General features: G+C 52.1%; 1 protein-coding gene across 1 annotated transcript; it reads right to left on the reverse strand.

Moving 5' to 3' along the window:
• Positions 1–1,017: 1,017 nt before the first annotated feature.
• IL23R (interleukin 23 receptor) lies at positions 1,018–18,840 on the reverse strand. The gene is given in 14 exon segments (XM_054164964.1): positions 1,018–1,638; positions 2,639–2,729; positions 4,304–4,400; positions 5,478–5,528; positions 6,301–6,384; positions 7,093–7,290; positions 9,759–9,975; positions 10,810–10,892; positions 13,062–13,221; positions 14,285–14,430; positions 14,880–15,061; positions 16,457–16,580; positions 17,183–17,476; positions 18,751–18,840. Coding segments are annotated over 14 exon segments (2,406 nt in total). The 5' UTR covers positions 18,809–18,840.
• Between the last annotated feature and the right edge of the window lie 1,550 nt (positions 18,841–20,390).

The raw sequence follows: 20,390 nt of genomic DNA on the forward strand, positions 1-20,390 counted from the left end.
ACCTCATCAGGCTGTGCTGTCATTCAGTGAGACCTGTACAGGATGGAGAGTTGGGTAGAGAGGAACCTCATGAAGTTCAACCAGGGCAAGTGTAGAGCCCTGTACTGGGCAGGAAAACCCCCCTGAATCTGCTGGAAAGCAGCTCCCTAGACAAGGAGCTGGGTGTGCTGGTGGACAACAAATTCACAATCAGCCAGCAGTGTGCCCTTGTGGCCAAGAAGGCAAATGATCTCCATGGATGCATTTAGAGTGTGTCCAGCAGGACAAGGGAGGTTCCCCTCCCCCTCTTCTCTGTCCTAGGGAGGCCACAACTGGAGCACTGTGTCCAGTTCTGGGTTTCCCAGTTCAAGAGAGACAGGGAACTGCTGGAGAGAGTCCAGTGGAAGCTGCAAAGATGCTGAGGGGCCTGGAGCATCTCTGTGAGGAGGAAAGGCTGAGAGACCTGGGGCTGTTGAGCCTGCAGAAAAGCAGCCTGAGAAGGGATCTACTCAATACTAAGCAAGAGCTGAAGAACCTGTGGGGAGCAAGAGGATGAGGCCAGACTCTTCTCAGAAGTGGCCAGTGACAGGACAAGGGGCAAGGGGCATAAACTGGAACCCAGGAGGTTCCACCTGAGCAGGATTTAAAACTTGTTCATTGTGAGGGTGCTGGAGCCCTGGAGCAGGCTGCCCAGAGAGGTTGTGGAGTCTGCCTGTCTGTAGAGCTTCCAAACCCAGTTGGCCATTGTGATCCTGGGCAAGCTGCTGTGGGTGCCCCTGCTTCAGCAGGGGGTTGGACCAGATGATCTCCAGAGGTCCCTTCCAACCTTCACCATGCTGGGATGCTGGGTGTCTGTGGCAATATGAGGGAGGTTTAACATTATGGTTTACTGGCCAAAACATTCCAGGAATTTGGAGTTAACCAAGGAGACACGTTTCCGATTTGGAGTTTTGCTCCAGCTCTGCTGTTTGACATCTCAAAGGCTGATACATGCTGTGGTCTTCATGTTGGGTTCTTTAACCACTACTGTAATGTCCCTCAAAGTAACCTTCCAGTGCTTCAGGGAAAGCAGCTCTTGGTGGTCACCGACTCCCCATTCATGGCTCTCAGGCAGGAGAGGAGCTCCTCAGGAACCAGTGTTTGCTCTTGGCCATCCATGGCCAGCGTCTGAGCCCACTGGTTCTCCACGAGGGAGCCATGTCCCACCACAGCTGAGCTGAAAATGTGGCTTTGCCCACTCTGGCTGCTGTTTAGGACAAGGTTGACCTTCTCCAGCAGACAGAGGTTGTGGCCTGCTCCCTCTGCATCCCACAGGTGGGGGAAAGTGCTGGTGTAGTCTCTGAAGAAGACATTCATCTCTGGTTCTGGGAGGGGTGCTTGGGGCTGTGCTTGGTAAAAGTTGGCAGCGATGTAGCCTGCTGGGTTGACATCAGACACCTGAGGTTTGTAGTCGCTGATCTGTTCAGGGATGGTGGTGCTGGCTGGTGCTGTGCTCTTTGGGCATTCCTCATCCTTAGGGACCTCTCTGCTGGGCTTCCTTCTGGTTGTTATGGTCTTGTACTCCTTGTGTTCTGGCACCTCCTCGACCTCGGTAACTGGGGGGTCACTGATGTCCAGGAATGGCTCATGGTAACTGCTATCCATGAAATCACTCTTTTCCTGGAAAAAAATAATCATGAGTGGTGTAAAAAACTGGCAAATTTGACCTACAAAGAGCTACAGTTAGAGCACCCCAAGGAATAAATGGGGCAATGACTTGTTGTGTTCATCTTATCTTCCTTCCTACCTCTCTTCCAGTATGTCCTGTGAAAGAGACCACAGCAAGGTGGACAAGAGGAGATGGGGAATATCTGCATTAGGGAGGTCATATCTGGAGTCCTGTGTCCAGTTCTGGGTTTCCCAGTTCAAGAGAGACAGGGAACTACTACTGGAGAGAGTCCAGTGGAGGCTACAAAAATGCTGAGGGGCCTGGAGCATCTTTGTGGGGAGGAAAGGCTGAAAGACCTGGGGCTGTTGAGCCTGCAGAAGAGCAGCCTGAGAGGGGAGCTGATCAATTCTCAGCAAGAGCTAAAGGACCTGTGGGGAGCAAGAGGATGGGGCCAGACTTCTGTCAGTGGTGCCCAGGGACAGGACAGAAGGCAATGGGCACAAACTGGAACCCAGGAGGTTCTGTCTGAACAGGAGGAGAAACTTGTTTAGTGTGAGGGTGCTGGAGCCCTGGAAGAGGCTGCCCAGAGATGTTGTGGAGTCTCCTTGTCTGAGAAGCTTCTAAACCCAGCTGGCCACTGTGATGCTGGGCAAGCTGCTGTGGTTCCCCTGCTTTAGCAGGGGCATTGGGCAGTCTGATCACCAGAAGTCCCTTCCAACCCCACCATGCTGGGATTCTGTGGTAGTAGCAGTGCCAGTCTCTATGCTCTGCACACATATAAAGAGCACCTTGAGTCAGCCATGGCCACTGAATAAAGAGTATATCAAGGGAAGGTGTGAATCACTTAAACTAAGCTGGATTCTCACAGACCTTGCCAATGCCTGGGGGATAACTCTTGATGAGTTCCTGGTCCCTCAGAGCTTAATCCTCTTCCCAGCTGTGTTTCTCACATCTCTGGAGCAAACTTTAAGGAGAGACAAGTGAAATGCTGGGAGAAACTGGTCTAATTACCTGGAGTGACTTCACTGCATTGCTGTGTTCCATGTGGGGAAAGTCTTCAACGAGCCATTTTGGCAAGAGCGGCACAACGGCGGCTTTAATTCTGTACCAGAAAGAGAAGGATAAAACTCAAGATGTTAGTCCCTGGCATGAGTCACTGATTCTTCATGCAGAATGAGAGTCTCCCCTGGCAGAAGAGACATATCTGTCCTCCAAGGATGGCTTGGGAGCTCCAGATTTACCCCATATGTTTGGGTTTCCCCTCTTTGAACTCTAGCTCTTCACCTTTCAGCCTTAGTGGGCACTCAGAGGGGCTGATCAGAAAGACAGGGACTGTTGTGACAGGATGAGGGGTGATGGTTCGAACTGGAGCCAGCAGGCCAAAGAGGGTGGTTCTGCCCCACTCTGCTGAGACCCCACCTGCAGTACTAGGGCCAGCTTTGGAGTCCTCAGCACAGCAGAGACATGGACCTGTGGGAGCAGGGCTGATCAGACAGCTGGGGACAGACTTGAGCAGGGCGTGTTGTGACAGGACAAGGGGTGATGGTTTGAACTCGAAGAGGGAGATTCAGACTGGAGAGAAGGAAGAAATATTTTAGTATGGAAGTGGTGAGACTCTGTCCCAGGCTGCCCAGATAGGTGGTAGCTGCCCCATCCTTGGAACTATTTCAGGTCAGGTAGTTTGGGGTTCTAAGCAACCTGCTCTGGTTGCAGATGTCCCTGCTGACTGCATGGGAGTTGGACTAGATGGACCTTTCAAGGTCCCTTCCCACCCAAACCACTCTGTGATTCTATGATTCCTCTAGGTCTGGTTTGTGGTTGCTCAAATCTAGAAGCTAAGCCGCTCTAAATCCCTTATGCAAAACCAGTCTGTATGGGGAAATGTTGCTAAACCAGGAGGTGGGACCAGGACCAAGCTATTTTCATGACCCAGATGAAGCATGTGTGGCTTGAGCTGATGACAGCAACTACTCAGCAATAAGAAAAGTTATGTTCCTCCAACCAAAGCTGCTGCAGAAATGAAAATCCTTTGCAAGAACTTTTCACTTCACTGAAGTTCTGGTGCATTTCTGGGAAAATGCCTGGTGCCACTGAAATGTCCATTTCACAACTGTATCCAGAGCAGAAGAACTGGGCTGTGTTCAGGAAATGAAAGAGGCAGCCCCTCAACACCCTAGAGCTCCAAATCTCCTCTCCCATATTCCTTATTTTGTCCAACCAGTAGAAGATCCATCCAGTTGAAAATTCAACCAGTGGAAGAACCAACCAGCAGCTTTGTGCTTTAAAGGTCACCCATTCCCCTGTGTTTGTATCTGGGACAGCAGTGCATGGACATCCTCATTCCAGTTAAACACCAAACTGAGGTAGATTAGTTTGCAAGGGTGCCTAAAGAACAGCAGTTGGAGCTAAAAACCAATAGCAAGATCCTCTGTGTTGAGGTTTCCACCTGTTCCACTCTTAAGGCACTGCATGTCCCTCAGGTTTTAGGGGTGAGGAGCTTCAGCATCCCCTCCTCAAGTCCAAGCAGTGACAACTCCTTGGATGAAACTGATCTCCAGAGGTTAAGATTTTCTTCTCTTTTTCTGCTCTCATCCTTCTTTCTCCTGAAGAACATCACGTGTCCCTGAGGCTGGCTAGGAAATAGGGAGGGGAAAAGTGAAGAAAAGAAGAAAATACCTTTTCCTGGCTGATTTTTTAAACATCAGGACAGCAAAAAACAATGATAACACAACCATGCTGATGCCCAGTCCCAAGAAAACACTGATGTCATCATCTGAAAAAGGTGAGAGAAGGAGGAGGTCAAAAAGGGTTCTGCTCCACCACATTCATTGAAGTGAAGAGCAGATTCAGAGGTTCACAGATTCACAGACTGCATTGGGTTGGAAGGGACCCTCAAAGATCATCTTGTCCAACCCCTCTGCACTCAGCAGAGACACCTCCAACTAGATTCAGGCTGCTCAGGGCCACATCAAGTTTGACCTTGAATGTCTCCAGATCTCCACTGAAGCAACCTTTAGCACTTCCCTATTCCTTTTTCTCCTCAATGACAGAAGCAAAGCCATAACAAAAGCAAACTCAGAACTGCTGTCCCCATCCCTGCTGTGCTGTGAGCAGAGCTTCTCCCCGTCATCACGACCAGATGGTTCAACCAAGTAATTTGTAGAAATGTGGTCACTGTGTTTGACCATCTCCTACACAGCCTTACCTTCCAGAAACGCTGAAGTGAATTCTTCAGCTCATGTTGGTTTTGCTTTTGCTTCAAGTACTGCTGCAGATCATAATGGGACCTTCACCAGAAGATGTGCAAGCCAGAGCATAATTGGTTAGGAAAATGGGTGGGAAATGCTTAAACAAGGTTCTGATTCAAACACTGCATTGAATCACAGAACCATGGGAGGTTGGAAGGGACCTCTGGAGATCATCTAATCCAACCCCCCTTGCTTTAGCAGGGCCACCCACAGCATCTTGCCCAGGGTTGCAATGTCCAGGTGGGTTTGGAATCTCTTCACAGAAGTAGACGCCACAAAGTTGTTGTGCTACCACTGTCTTGTATTCCCCTTGTTTTCTTCTCCTGCATGTTGTAAGGTACATTCTAAGCCTCAGAAGAGAGCAAAAGGCATGCATTATGTGGGTGGTCCTCACCCATGAGAACTCTGCAGCTTTTCCTGCCATATAGCTCGTGTCCCTATCAAGTGAAAACTTGCTTTTGGGGCCTTGATCTCTCCAAAATGCAGAGGAGCTTTTGCTTCTCTGTCACCAGGTGCTGCAGGAACTGCTAAGGCTAAAAATTCCATTTTTGGTCAAGGAGAAAGTCTTGTTTACCAAACCAGAGCTACTATCTTCTTCTTACCGTAGGAGATCTCATTGTAGGTGGAGCCCCGGAGGTGGTTCTCTGGAGGGACTTAAAGACAGAGAGAAAGGAAAAATATGTCCATAACTTCATTTAGAGGTCAATGGGTGATAGAGAAGCTGTGGCTTGGTTTTACTTTGTTAATAAGAATAATAAATAATGGGATAATGAGAACACTAAAGCCCCCCAAAGTGATCAGAAATTCCATCTTTTCAAATAACCCATCTGCAACTGCATCAATGGAGAACTGATGTCACCCTCAGGTGCAACCATTGCCTGCAGCTACAGCTCTGTCAGAGCTCCAAGGCACTAACAAGTCTAAACAGCCTGACCAGCCTCAGCTGGGCTCTCCACACCCCTCCCTAGGGAGTCTATTTAATCTCAGCCCTGGGCCCTTAGTTCTTAGTGGGTTATGTTGGAGGAGCTCTGGACGCATGGACTGACTTCATGACTGGACCTCAGCCCTTTTATGCCTTGGTGGACCTGCCAGACACGTTTTGTTTGCGCTGTGGAGCTGGTATGATGGTGCTGGGAGGTGTCTTCAATGTTCAGATGTTGAGCTGGGCAGGGTTTATCCTAGCTTAGTTGCATGAGGACCAGCAGCAGGATTTAAAGGCTCAGGGATTTCCATATGGCCAGCTCTTGAGGACAATCAAAGCCAATACACAGAGCTGGAGATGATGGTAGTCCTCACTTCCCTCTAGTTCCATGTCCTGCAGCCAAGGTACTTCTATCCAGAGCCTCCCTTTCTTCTGGTCAATGGGAGGGGTTTACGTCTTTTTTCTAAAACTAAGCAGCAACTTTTGTACCCAGCTGGGCTTACCTTGGCCAGAGCTTGGTTTGCTGACTCCATCAGGGTAGACTGCATACACAGATACATTGATGTGGTCTCTTGCTGCTGTACCTTCTGGAAAGAAGCAAGATTTCCCTGTAGAAGGTATTTGTAAGCTGGTCTGAAATCTCTGGACTTGCTCAAGGGCTTGTACTAACTGGGGAAAGGCCACTGTGTGAGCTGTTTCTCAAACCACAGGTGGAGGAGCAAAAAGCCTGGTAACTGGCTGGGAAGCATCCAAAACCCCATAAACACCAGAATTCACATGGGAAGCAGGGATGGGGTGGGATGGGTCCTGGGATGGTCATACTGAATTGGTAAGGACCTTTGGGCTTGTGTCTCTGGGCACAGGGGAAGAGAAGTCTTGGTGCATCAAGTGTTGAACCTTCTCTTTGTAGCCTTTAAATGTAGACACTCATCTCCTGTGCTTGGTCAGGCCTCCACAGGTCTAGCCTGGATTTCCTGGTGGCAGCTCAGTTGTCACTTCATTCTCTTCTCTTGTGACTTAATGGTTGGAATTTTGGTGATCTTAAAGGTCTTTTCCAACCACAGTGGTTCTGTAATTGTGACTTTTTTCCCTGGGAGACTAAATCCTATTGATTGTTCTCCTGTCTCCTACTGCTTCACTCCTTGCTCACTAAGGGTTCTTCATGGTCACACTCTCCAAAAACAAGTGGGCAAGGGCACAATATCAGGTGAAATTCTACCTTTAGAGTATATTTTGGCTTCATAGGGTCCTGATGAACCTCATCACATAGCAAGAGAACTCCTGGAATGCTTTACCTTGGATGTAGGTGTGTGTTTCCTGGTATGGAACTTTCTTCCAGAAGTATTGCTCCTCTTGGCTGCGGTGGCTGGTGGAAATCCACTCTACTATGAACCAGAGCAGGGACTTCCTGCTGTGGTGGGGATGCTGCCAGGTCACCAAGATCCTGCTCTGGTTCTCAGGCTTAACCTCCACAGCCACCGGTTCTGGGAACTCTGTGGAGAGAGATAGTACAGGAACGGTCTCTCCAAACACAGCTTGAAGAGCTGCAGACTTAGAAGGGTCAACTAAGCCCAGGACTGGGTCAATGAAGTGTGGCTCATGAAGTTCAACAAGGGCAAGTGTAGAGTCCTGCACCTGGAGAGGAAGAACTCCCTGCAGCAGTACAGGTGAGGGGTGACCTGCTGGGAAGCAGCTCTGTAGAGAAGGACTTGAGAGTGCTCCTGGATAAAAAGCTCACTATGAGCCAGCAATGTGGGCTTATGGTCAAGAAGACCAGTGGTCTTTTGGGGTGAATGGAGTGGAGTGTACCCAGCGGTTAGTGGAGGTTCTCCTCCTCTGCTCTGCCCTGGTGAGGACATGCCTGCAGTCCTGGGTCCAGTTCTGGGCTCCCCAGGTCAAGAGAGACAGGGAACTACTGGGGAGAGTCCAGGGGAGGCTACAAAGATGCTGAGTGACCTGGAGCATCTCTGTGAGAAGGAAAGGCTGAGAGACCTGGGGCTGTTGAGCCTGCAGAAGAGCAGCCTGAGAGGGGATCAGATCAGTGCTCAGCAAAAACTAGAGGACCTCTGGGAGTGAAGAGGATGGAGAAAGACTCTTGTCAGCAGTGCCCAGTGGCAGAACATGGGGCAATGGGCACAAACTGGAACCCAGGAGGCTCCAACTGAACAATAGGAGAAAATTCTTTGTTGTGAGGGTGCTGGAGTCCTGGAGCAGGCTGCCCAGAGAGGTTGTGGAGTCTCCTTGTCAGGAGAGATTCCAAACGCAGCTGGCCATTGTGATGCTGGGCAAGCTGCTGTGAATGCCCCTGCTTTAGCAGTGGAGTTGGACTAGATGATCTCCAGAGGTCACTTCCAACCTTCACCATGCTAGGATTCAGGAACAGGCGTGCACTGCTCAAGCACATCTTCACCTTGGTGGTGCCTCATCTGAAATGCTTCACCTGTTCTCCCTTACAAGAAAGGGGCACGATTCTGATAAGTGTGAGAGCTCTGGGAGGTTTTTCCACTTCATTTCTCTTCAGTTTCTCTTTACTCATCTCTTTGTCCTCCATGCAAATGGGACTTTCCCCAGCAAAAGAAACACTTCCTTCAAAAATAGGAAAGTGGCTGTGGGGAAACTACACCTCCTGGCGCAGGGAAGCCAAGGTGGCACAAAAAAGGTTGTTTCTCCTCCCTTTCTGTTTGCAAGGAGCCAGCTCACATGGAGCTGTCGTCTTTCCAGAAGCACCAGGAGCTGCTGTGGGGAGCACCCTTGCGCCGAGCCCACGGCACAGCTCAGCCCTGCCACCTAGTGCTAGCAGAACGAACTTGTTTTGAAGCTCCTTCAGAGGCCTAGGGCTCAGATATGCAGCTGTGGAGCATCTCCAGGGGATGATGGCCTTGTCTGGAGGACATTCTGTTCCTTTGATGGAGTGAGCAGAGCTCTGCCAGGGCTTTTCCCCTGTTTAAATCCACAAGCTGGTGCTCTTCATAGAGTGGTTTGGGCTGCAAGGGACCTTTAAAGGTCAGTCTAGAGAAAGAGGCTGTTAGTGGTGGTAGTGTGGTCCCATACACCTCAGGAGAAGTTGTGCTGGTCGACCTGTGAGCTCCACCAACAGCAGCCATGCTGTTCCAGAGGCATGGCTTTCAGCAGCTCAGTGAATCATAGAGTGGTTCAGGTGGGAAGGGACCTTTAAAAGTCATCCAGCCCAACCCCACTGCAGTCAGCAGGGACAGCTGCAAGTAGAGCAGGTTGCTCAGAGCCCCAGACAACCTGACCTGCAATGGTTCCAGGGATAGAGCAGCTACTCCCTCTTTGGACAACCAAAGCCAGGGGCTTACTATCCTCCGTGTCAAACATTTCTCCCTTCTCTCCAGTCTGAATCTCCCTTTTTTTATTCAAACCATCCCTCCTTGTCCTGTCACAACAGATCTTGTTCAAAAGTCTGTCCTCAGCTTTCTGATCAGCCCCTTGAAGTGCTGCAAGGCCACCAGGATGTCTCCCTGGAGCCTTCTCTTCTCCAGGATGGATAACCACAACTTTCTTAGCCTGGCACACAGCAGAGGGCTTCCAACCCTCCCAGCATTGCTGTGATCTCCTCTGGCTTCACAGGTGCTGAGGACTCCATAGCTGGCTCCAGCACTGCAGTTGGGCTCTCAGCAGAGCACATCAGAGGGATAGAATCACCACCCTGCCCCTGCTGCCCACACTGCTGGGGATCAGCCCAGAACAGGGCTGGCTCTGGGCTGGCAGTGCTTGCTGCTGGGTCACATCCAGCTTTCCACCCACCAGCACCCCAAGTCTTCCTCAGGGCTGCTCTCCAGCCCTTCATCCCCTGGTTTGTGTTGATACCAGGGACTGCCCCATCCCCAGTGTAGGACCTTGCCTGTTTCATTCCCTTCCCCCCCCCCCCCTCCCCCCCTGCAATTCTGATAAAATCTGGGCTCTGCTGAAGCTGCAGTTGGGGTGTGTGAGGTCCTACCTTCCTGGCTGTTGGTGCCCTGGCCAAGGGTGATGATGGCAGGGCTGGAAGCCCCCTTAGAGTTGTGAGCAGTGACATGGAGGATGTGGGCTCCTGGTGGTAGCAGGACACTGCATGCTGTGCTGGAGGTGTTGCAGAGGAGCAGTGATCCCTTGGTGGTCTTGGTGGTCACAGTGTAGCCCAGAATCCTCCCATGGGCATCTTGGGGTGGCAGGGGCTGTGAGCAGAGAGCGAGTCAGTCCCATGGGGACAGGTATGGGGTCCAACACCAAGCCACCCCTCTACAAAATCTCCATGCTCAGATGGATTTTGCAAGGATAGGGAGGTCTTGTGCCCCATGGATGCAATGAGATCTCATCCTTCTTCTCTCTCTTTGGTCAAAGGGCTCTTTTGGAAGGGCATCACCTTCTGCTGCCAGGAGGATTTGTAGATCATGGGATGTTTGGGGTTGGAAAGGACCTTTCATGCATCTTTAGTCCAAACCTGCTGCAGTTAGAAGGGACATCTACAATTAGAGCAGGTTGCTCAGAGTCCCAAACAACCTAACCTGGAATAGTTCCAGGGTTGATGCATCTACCACTTCTCCGTGCAGCCTGGGCCAAGCTCTCACCACCCTCATGGTGAAAAAATTCCTTCTGAATCTAGCCTTTGGGCTCTTGCACATGCAGATGGAAGAAGAAGAGCCAGACAGAAGTTGGGAGACCTTGACATTCAATCATGGGAGGCCAGTGTTCCTGTGTGCACAAATTAAGCTGGGAGAATACAGAATTAACCTGCTTCAAAAAGACCTTCAAGATCAAGTCCAGCCTATCCCCCAACACTATCTAATTAACTAAACCATGGCACTAAAGTGCCTTATCCAATCTCTTTTTAAACATCTCTAGTGATGGTGACTCCACCACCTCCCTGGGCAGCACATTCCAATGGCCAATCACTCTTTCTGTGAAGAATTTCCTCCTAACACCCAGCCTAAACCACCCCTGGTGTAGCTTGAGAAGTGCAGCTGAAAGTTCTTCAGCGTGTGAGAAGGAGCCACCAGAGAAGACCTTACCTTGATCAAGACTGTCACCTCGTGGCTGCCGTTTGGTAATGCCGGTCCCAGGCGCCGCCAGGTGTCAGGCGCCTTGGTGGGAGCTGTGGGAGGAAGCGTGAGACATAGTGAGAGCTAACAAAGTGGGGGGACCAGCTGGAGATGTGTTGTGGGGTTAAGACTGGATGGCTTAACCATGGAGGTGGAAGTCCCCCAAGGACCAGAGAGTCCAGGGAGGTGGACACTGGAATGTGTTAATCTGATCACAGGATGTTAGGGGTTGGAAGGGACCCTCAGGAGAACATCAGGTCCAACTCCTCCTGCCAGAGCAGGACCGTAGAATCTAGCACAGGTCACACAGGAACACATCCAGGGGGGTCTTGAAAGTCTCCAGAAAAGGAGACTCTGACCTCTCTGAGTAGCCTGTTCCAGTGCCCTGGGACCCTCACAGTGAAGAAGTTCCTCCTCATGTTGAGGTGGAACCTCCTGTGCTGTAGTTTATATCCATTGCCCCTTGTCCTATCCTAGGGTACAACTGAGCAGAGTCATAGAATTGTTAGGGTTGGAAGGGACCTCAAGGATCATCTAGTTCCACCCCTCTGCCCCACCATGGGCAGGGACACCTCACACTAGGTGGTTTCTCAGAGCCACATCCAGCCTGGCCTGAAAAACCTCCAGGGATGAGGATTCCACCACCTCCCTGGGCAACTGTTCCAGTGTCTCACCACTCTCATGGTGAAGAATTTCTTCCTAACATCCAATATGAATCTACCCAGCCTGTCCCTTCCCTCTTGACACCCAGCCCTCAGATATCTATAAACATTTAGAAAAGAATAGACCAGGTTGGAAGAGACCTTCAAGATCGTGTCCAACCTATCAACTAACCCATGGCACCAAGCACCCCATCAAGTCTCCTCCTGAACACCTCCAATGATACTGACTCCACCACCTCCCCAGGCAGCCCATTCCAATGGCCAATCACTCTCTCTGTGTAGAACTTCTTCCTAACATCCAACCTAAACCTCCCCTGGTGCAGCCTGAGACTGTGTCCTCTTGTTCTGGTGCTGGCTGCCTGGGAGAAGAGACCAACATCCGTCTGTCTACAACCTCCCTTCAGGTAGTTGTAGAGAGCAATAAGGTCACCCCTGAATCTCCTCTTCTCCAGGCTAAGCAACCCCAGCTCCCTCAGCCTCTCCTCATAGGGCTTGTGTTCCAAACCTCTCACCAACTTTATTGCCCTCCTCTGGACATGCTCCAGCAAGTCCCTCTCAGTCTTCTCTTTTCTCCAGACTAAACAGCCCCAGGGCTCTCAGCCTTTCTTCGTAGGGCACGTGTTCCAGTCCCTCAATCATCCTGGTAGCTCTCTGTTTTGTTATTCCATCCCATCGTATCTGCATCTCCCCTATATAAATGGGCAGCACAGGCTTTTCCTCTGCCTTTTCCTTCCTCTCTCTTCCCCCAGCACACTGAGCTGGTATCTCCCTGTGATTTTCCTGGGGGAGCTGCAGCTTTCAGCCTTGAGCCACCTGGCTTCTCTTCAGCTCCATGCTGCAGCAGCCTCAAGAGTCTGCCAAAATTGCTTTGATCTGCAACCTGCTATAGGGCCAGGGGTCTTGGAGAGCCTGAGATGAGCTTCCAGCTGATGACAGTGCTCAGTCCTTGGGTGGTGGTATGGTGGCTGTGCCTCCCGGCCCATATGATCAGAATCATAGATGGTTTTGGGTGGGAAAGGACCTTTAAAGGTCATCCAGTTTCAAATCCCCTGCAGTCAGCAGGGACATCTGCAACTAGAGCAGGTTGCTCAGAGCCCCCAAACAACCTGACCTGTGATGGTTCCAGGGATGGGGCTCCTACCACCTCTCTGGGCAGCCTGGGCCAGGGTCTCACCACTGTCAGGGTCAAAAGTGTCTTCCTTTTCTCCAGTCTGAATCACCTAACTCTCTCAGCCTGGCCTCACAGCAGAGGTCTTCCTTCCAGGCCTCGCATCACTGCTGTGGCTTCCTCTGGTCCTGCTCCAACAATTCCACGTCTGCCTTCTGCTGAGGACTCCAGAGCTGGCCACAGCACTGCAGGTGAGGTCTCAGCAGAGTAGAGAAGCAGACCCATCTCCCTTGACCTGTTGGCCTGATGTCTGGAAGCATGGGGCTGTGCAGGCTCCATGCCACACCTGCATCTGACGTAAGCAGCCAGAACCCTGGACAGGTCCCTGCAGAACATCTCACGGATGAGCTGCTTGGGAGAAGGCAGCAAGAGCATCACTGGGCAGAACTTACCAGCTTCAGGGGTGGTGTACAGAAAGGGCTTGCTCCAGGAGCTCCAGGGGCTGCCAGGGGCGCTGAGCCGGCACCTGACCTGAAACACGTACTGGGTATCACTCTGAAGACTGTGCCACGAGTGGGTCCTGTGCTGCTCCACACCATCCCACACCTCCACCTGCAAGAGAAGCAGGGTGCTGGGGGCGAGCAGGTCTCAGCTGACCCCACCATGCAGAGTGGGACCATGCAGCAGTCACTGCCGTCCTTGCCTGCATGTATGGGGATGGGCAAAGTCCACACAGAATTGTTTAGATTGGAAGGGACCTTTAGGATCAGAATCCAACCATTACCTCAGCACTGCCAGGTCACCACTAAACCATGGCCTTCAGCACCACATCTATACAGCTCTGAAACCCCTCCAGAGACCCCACCACTGCCCTGGCCAGCCTGGGCCAGGCCTTTGAAGACCCTTTTGGGGAAGAAATTGTTCCTCATGTCCAACCTAAACCTCCCCAGGGACAACTTGAGATGACTTCCTCTTGTCCTGTTAGACATCTCATGTGAAAAAGCATTTCAAACTTTTATCTTACAGACTGGTTTTGGTTGGAAAAGTCCTTGAAGATTGACTCCAACCATGATCTAACTCTACCAAGACTGGTGCTAAACCATGTCCCTCAGTGCCACATCTCTGCTGCTTTTAAACATCTCCGGGGTGGGGATTCAACCACCTCCCTCAGCAGCCTCTTCCAGGGCTTGAGAACCCTTTCAGTGAAGAAGTTTCTTCTCATGTCCAACCTAAACCTCCCCTAAACAGCAACTTGAGGCTGTTTCCTCTTGTCCTGTCACTTGTTTCTTGGGAGATGACACCAACCCCCACCTGGCTGCGACCTCCTTTCAGGCAGTTATAGAGAGCCAGAAGGTCTCCCCTCAGCCTCCTTTTCTCCAGGCTGAACAACCCCAGTTACCTCAGCTGCTCCCCACTGGATCTGTTCTTCAGGCCCTTCTCCAGCTTCATTGCCCTAGGGCTGGCTAAGACCTCATTGGTCTTCTGGCACCACAGCAATTTGGAGGCCTCCAACCTCAGCTGAAGCAAAGAGGTGGGCTTTGAACGACTCCAAGCCCTCATGGGTGCTTAGAAGTCTCCCAGAGGACCAGGACTTGTGCATCTCCTAAATGGGATAGCAGCTTGTGCAAATGGGTCTGCAGTGGTAGGGAATCTGGGGGGGATCCTGCTGTCTCACATGCCATGCCAAGGTGCCTGTGGCTCTGTGTCGCTCCTCACAGTGCACGTTCTCCAGCAGCGTCTGCCTTCTCCAGTGGATGGTGGTGGTGGGAGGTGATGTCTCTGTAGTCTCAGCACCAGTGACCAGGGGCAGAGTGGGTACCACTGTGGGGAGAGCCAGGAGAGAATGGGCTGGAGGCTGGCACAACATGGGAGGGGGCTGCACTGCTTGAACATGCCCACAAAGTGATATTGTCCAGCCATGCACAGATCCAGCATGGATGGAAGGAAGGAAGGAAAGCACCAGAACAGTCTCAAGCTGTGCCAGGGGAAGTTTAGGCTCAAGGTGAGGAGAAAGTTCTTCACAGAGAGAGCTGTTAGCTGTTGGAATGTGCTGCCCAGGGAGGTGGTGGAGTCACCATCCCTGGAGGTGCTCAAGAGGGGATTGGACGTGGCACTTGGTGCCATGGTTTAGTAGTCATGAGGTCTTGAGTGGAAGGGAAGGACAAAGGATGGAAGAATGGGTGGATGGAAGGAAGGAACAAAGGATGTAAGGGAAGGAAGGAAGGGAGGAGGGAAGAAGGGGGGTGGGGGGGATGGATGGATGTACATACCAAGCTGCTGCAAGTTAAGGTGCTGAGGGGGTGAGCGAGCAGCACCCAAGGCGTTGCTGGCCTGCACCCATGCCCAGTAGTGGGACCTGCCATGCAACACACTTAGTGGCACTGGTGAGCCTGCAGTGAAGACCTTCTCCTCCTCAGCATCCTTCTCCTCAGCATCCTCTGCCTCCACCACCCTTACACCAGAAAGCAGAAGACAGCCCTGGTCAGAGCCCATCCCAGCATCATGTGGTCAACTCTTGAGGGGTCACAGCTCATGACTGCGGCACAGTCACCTCCAAACCCAGAGTTTGTCACTCCTAAAGTCAACTGGAAAGTCATCAGCTTTGGTTCCTGATGCTTCTGTAGGACGTTTGTGTTTTGATGTCGGAAGAGAAGGTTCTCAGCTCAAGGTCTGAACCCCAACAAATGTAGGGGGGTGCTTAATCACTTCTCCTGACTAAGTCTACATGTGATGGGATTTGAGGTCTTTAAGTATCAAGTCAAATTACCTTTGTAAGCCTGGTGGGCTTGTGTCACGGGGGCTTTGGTGGCAGAAAGTGGGAAGAGGTGGTGGCACCTGAAGCAGGTCTGCTTCTGGTTCAGGCTTTTATACCCTGACAGAGTTTTGGTTTGGGGCTTTGGGCAGCACCCTCTGCACATCCTTTAGCTGGGAGAGCAGCTGCCCAAGATGTGTGGCTGGGACACGTGATGTGACACCATGGCTGCTGAGCCACCGGCAGCAAAAGATCCCTCCTGCAGAATTAAAGTTGTGGTTTGCCACATGGTTTGCAGGCAGGAAACCAGCAAGGTGTGAGCTTTAGAAAGTGTAACTAGGGCACAGCACCCAGTCATCAGCAGTGCAGCAGTGCTGGTGTCAATGCCCAGATTTGGTGAGGCTGCCTGGGTCATGACAACCCTGTAAATACTCCTGGTGTGGGGCAGAGGGGCTGGAAATCTGCCCAGAGGGAAAGGGCTTCAGGGTGTTGGTCTACAGCTGGCTGGAGATGAGCCAGCATGTGCCCAGGTGGCTGAGAAATGTGGCCAGCAGAATCATGGCAGGGATTGTTGCCCTGGACTCAGCACTGGTGAGGCCACACCTCCAGTACTGGGTTCCCTTTTGGGCCACTTGCTCCAAGAAAGACTTTGAGGTGCTGGAGTAGGTCCAGAGAAAGGCAACAAAACTGGTGAGGGGTTTGGAGAACAGGGCTGCTGAGGAGCAGCTGAGGGAACTGGAGTTCTTCAGCCTGGACACAAGGAGGCTGAAAGGGAGACCTTCTGGCTCTCTACAAGTCCCTGCAAGGAAGTTGGAACCAGTGGGGATTAGTCTCTTCTTCCCAAGGAACAAGTGACAGGACAAGGGGAAATGGCCTCAAGTTGCCCCAGGGGAGATTTAGGTTGGCTATGAGGAACAATTTCTTCCTCAAAAGGGTTGTCAAGGGCTGGCCCAGGCTATCCAGCCGACACAAATGTCTCTGTGCTGTGCCTGTACCATACGCCGTGTACCAGCTCTGCCAGTTACCACGCTCCCTCCCAGTCCCATCCAGCTCATGGCATCACCCACCCCCGTTGCCCCTCCCCTGGGTGCTCACCCACGCAGGTGGAGGCTGTAGTTGGTGAGGAGCTCAGTCGGCCGCCCCGTGTCCCACCTGCACACCAGGTGCTCCGAGCCCTCAGGGATGGTGCAGCTCAGGTTGCTGGGGGGGTCTGGAGGGTCTGTGTGGGAGCAAGAGCAGGCACAGCCCTTATTATAAGAAGGATCTGGATGTGCTGGAGCATGTCCAGAGAAGGGCCATGAGGATGATCAGAGGGCTGGAGCACCTCTCCTATGAGGACAGACTGAGGGAGTTGGAGTTATTCAGACTGGAGAAGAGAATGCTCCCAGGAGACCTAATTGTGGTCTTCCAGTACCTGAAGGGGGCTACAAGAAAGTTGGGGAGGGACTTTTTAGGGTGTCAGGGAGTGATAGGGCTAGGGGGAATGGAACAAAATTAGAAATAGGTAGATTCAGTTTGGATGTCAGGAAACAGTTCTTTCCCATGAGGGTGGTGAGACACCGGAACAAGTTGCCCAGGAAGGTGGAAGCCTCATCCGTGGAGGTTTTTCAGGCCAGGCTGGATGTGGCTCTGAGCAACCTGATCTAGTGTGAGCTGTCCCTGCCCATGGCAGGGGGGTGGGAACTGAATGATCCTTGAGGTCCCTTCCAACTCTGATGATTATTCTCTGATTCTATGACACCCCCCCAAGCAGTGCCAACCCCAGGCCACTGCAGCCTCCCTACCCCAAGCCCAAGGCCCATAGGTGGGATAGGCACTCACAGCCAGCCAGGATGGTGGTGCCACAGAGCAGGTGCCGCATGCGGCTGCCAGGACACCGGGCGACACAGAAGACCCTCCCGAAGGGCGTCCGGTAGTCGTGCAGCCGCAGCTGCACAGCGCTGCTGTTGATGGGCTGCAGGGGACCTTCAGCCAGGCTGGTGTTGAAGAGGACGTGGAACTCAGCCCAGGGGCAGCCGAAGGTGGAGAGGCAGTTGATGGAGATGTTGGAGCCCATCTGCACCACCGGCGCGGGCTCAATCCAGACGTGCCCCCAGCACTTGAGGCTTGCCAGACCTGTGCCAACACACCCCACGTAAGGATGGCTCCAGGTGGGCCTCCCACAGGAGGTGCTCGTGGGCTGCTTTGCTGGGATTTGGGCAGCAGCTTGGCTGGATCCCATGGTCCCCTGGCTTACTGCTGGGATGGGGATTGTAGGATCACAGAATCATGAAATGCTTTGGATGGGAAGAGACCTTTCCAGGTCATCTAGTCCAACACCTCTGCACTCATCAGGGACAGCTGCAACTAGAGCAGGTTGCACAGAGCCCCATACAATCTGACCTGGAATGGTTCCAGGGATGGGGCTTCTAACACCTCTCTGGGCAATCTGTAGCTAGGGTCTCTGCGCCCTCAGTGTCAAACATATCTACCTGCTCTCCAGTCTGAATCTCCCTCTTTTAGTTCAAACCATCACCCCTTGTCTTGTCACAACAGGCTCTACTCAAAAGTCTCCCCAGCTTTCTTAGCCCCTTGAAATACTGAAACGCTCTTCAGCAGTGTCCTAGCACCTGGTGGCTCATCCCCTTGGGGCACTGATTTCAGGTTTTGCTCTAGTGCTTAGCTGGTGGAAGGGAAACAACCTGCAGCCTCCAGTACTCTGATGCCTCCAGATTAGGGCAGCAGCCCCCACACAGAGGCACCTCTGCTCTTTGCTATCAGATGAACTTTCTGCATCAACTCAAAACTTAGCAGGCTTGATCTGGTCTTCCTGGAAAGGGTGCAGGGGCAGGATCATGCCAGTACCAGAGTCACCCCTTGAGTCAGAGAATTGTTTCAGCTGGAAAGCCCTCTAAGATCATTGTGTCCAACCATCAACCCAACTCCATCATGGCCACTAAACTATGTCCCACAGTGCCATGTCTTGATCCCACCACCTCCCTGGGCAGCCTGTTCCAATGCCACTTCTTCATGGCTGCATCCACATTGCTGGATGTGGTCCTGATGCAGGGATCTGAGCAGGATGGAAGAGGTGCTGTGGGGCATGGAAGCTCCCCCCATGATGCTTATGAAGTATTTTCCCCAAAGATAAGAACTGTAGCTCTATAATTCTCCCACTCTGGTTCCTCAGTTTGCTTCAGTGGTTGGTGAGGGTGATGCTGTGGTGGCCATAGAGACATTTCAAACCCTTCTGGATGCATTCCTGTGCAACCTGCTGTGGGTGACCCTGCTTTAGCAGGGGGTGGGGACTAAATGTTCTCTAGAGGTCTCTTTCATGCCCCACCATTCCATGATTCTATGCCATGCCATGGTGGCCATACCAAGCCAGGCCACATCACACTGCCACTTACCTCCACACAAGCAACAGAACAGGACATGGACTTCCAAAGCCTCCCTGGACCCCACCATGGCCTGGGCTGTGGCCACTGCCCACACGTGGCATAGTCTGAGGGGAGAAGGAAAGGTGTGAGTTGTCCCATCAGCCATGTCACTCAGACTACCCTCAGCCTGGGATGCTCAGGATACATCCCAGAGGTCCCAGGGTGAGCGATCTGCTGGGGGTTTGCAGTCACACAGGTTGTGCCAGCAATGGGACAGACCCATGGGCACATAGGACTTGGGGTCTGGGGCAAAAATGACCCCACTGGCTGAGCTCAGTGTCCAGCCCTGGTGAGTAGCCCTGAGGCTGCTTTCTCCAAGCTTCCACCTCTTTCTCTTGGCTCTCATACCTGTGAAACTGCTCCAACCCTTTTCTTATACATATAGATGTGTATCTTCAAGCTGGTTTTGGTAACCCACAGCCTGGTCAACCTTAACTTCAACTCCTCTGGTAGCTGATGGAGCAAACCCTCATGGAAACCAGCTCCCAACACGTGAAGGAGAACCAGGAGATGATGGAGGAGGTTGGCATGGATTTACAAAAGGGAAATCACATCTGAGAACCTGCAGAGCCTCCCTCAAAGAGGTCTGGAATGGTGGGTGGAGCGAGAGCAGGAGATTCTGCTGTCTTCACCTTGCCCCTCTGCTCAACCCTGGAGGGGCAAATGTGGAATACTGGGTCCTGGGCTGGGCACTCCAGGACTGGAGAGAAAGGGATGGACTGGAGTGAGTCCAGCAAAGATTGCAAAGATGCCTGATGGCTGAGAGGGGTCTGATGTGGAGGAAGCAGGTGTGAGAGAATCAGACCCCTCTCAACACTTCCCAGAGGCAAGAGAGGAGGCCAAGGACTCACACTGGAAATCAGGACATTCCAGTTAACAGGTTAACACCCTCTCCAGCAAGGGTGTGCCCAGGCTCACCAGCTCCACAGGGCTTGGGGTATGGGGCACAAATCTGGGGTACAGGGCATGGAACTGGGACAGCTTTGCAGCAGCCAAGGTAAAAACCAGTGGCCTGCAAGGAAACACATCTCCTGGCGGGAGGAATTGCTCTTTTCCAAGAAGCAGCTTTCATGGCACACCCAAAGGTTAGGGTGATGCCAGCCTCCTCACAAGCCCCCCACATCCTAGTCCCACCATGGGGTATCTGGGCAGAGGTGGAAGTGCCACGGGGACATGGGTGGTGAGCAGGCTGTTAGGGTAGCCTTACACCCTGCTCATGTGCATGGTACCAAGCCCTACACCTCCAGCACTTTCTTTTGAAGTCAGCAATAATTCGAGGTCAGGCTTGATGGGGTTCTGAGCAACCTGATCTAGCTGAAGATGTCTCTGCTGACTGCAGGGCTGGGTGGAACTAAATGATCTCAAAGGTTCCTTCCAACCCAAACCAATCTGTGATTCTATGATAATTAAAATAACCCCATATCAAATCTGACCTTGGAGAGGGAAGTTTTCCCTTGAGGGACACATTGAGCTTGAATCCACCATGAAAGCTTCAAACTCCCCTTGTTCAATCCAGCTCAAGCTGCAAGTTCCAGCTCATGCTTTTCTGTATCTCACACTGCTTGAGCTGACCTGGTTTGTTTGAAGAGTATTCACCGTGAGTGAGTCAA

This window comes from Dryobates pubescens, chromosome 11 (genome assembly GCF_014839835.1).
Source record: "Dryobates pubescens isolate bDryPub1 chromosome 11, bDryPub1.pri, whole genome shotgun sequence".
Taxonomy (NCBI): Eukaryota; Metazoa; Chordata; class Aves; order Piciformes; family Picidae; genus Dryobates; species Dryobates pubescens.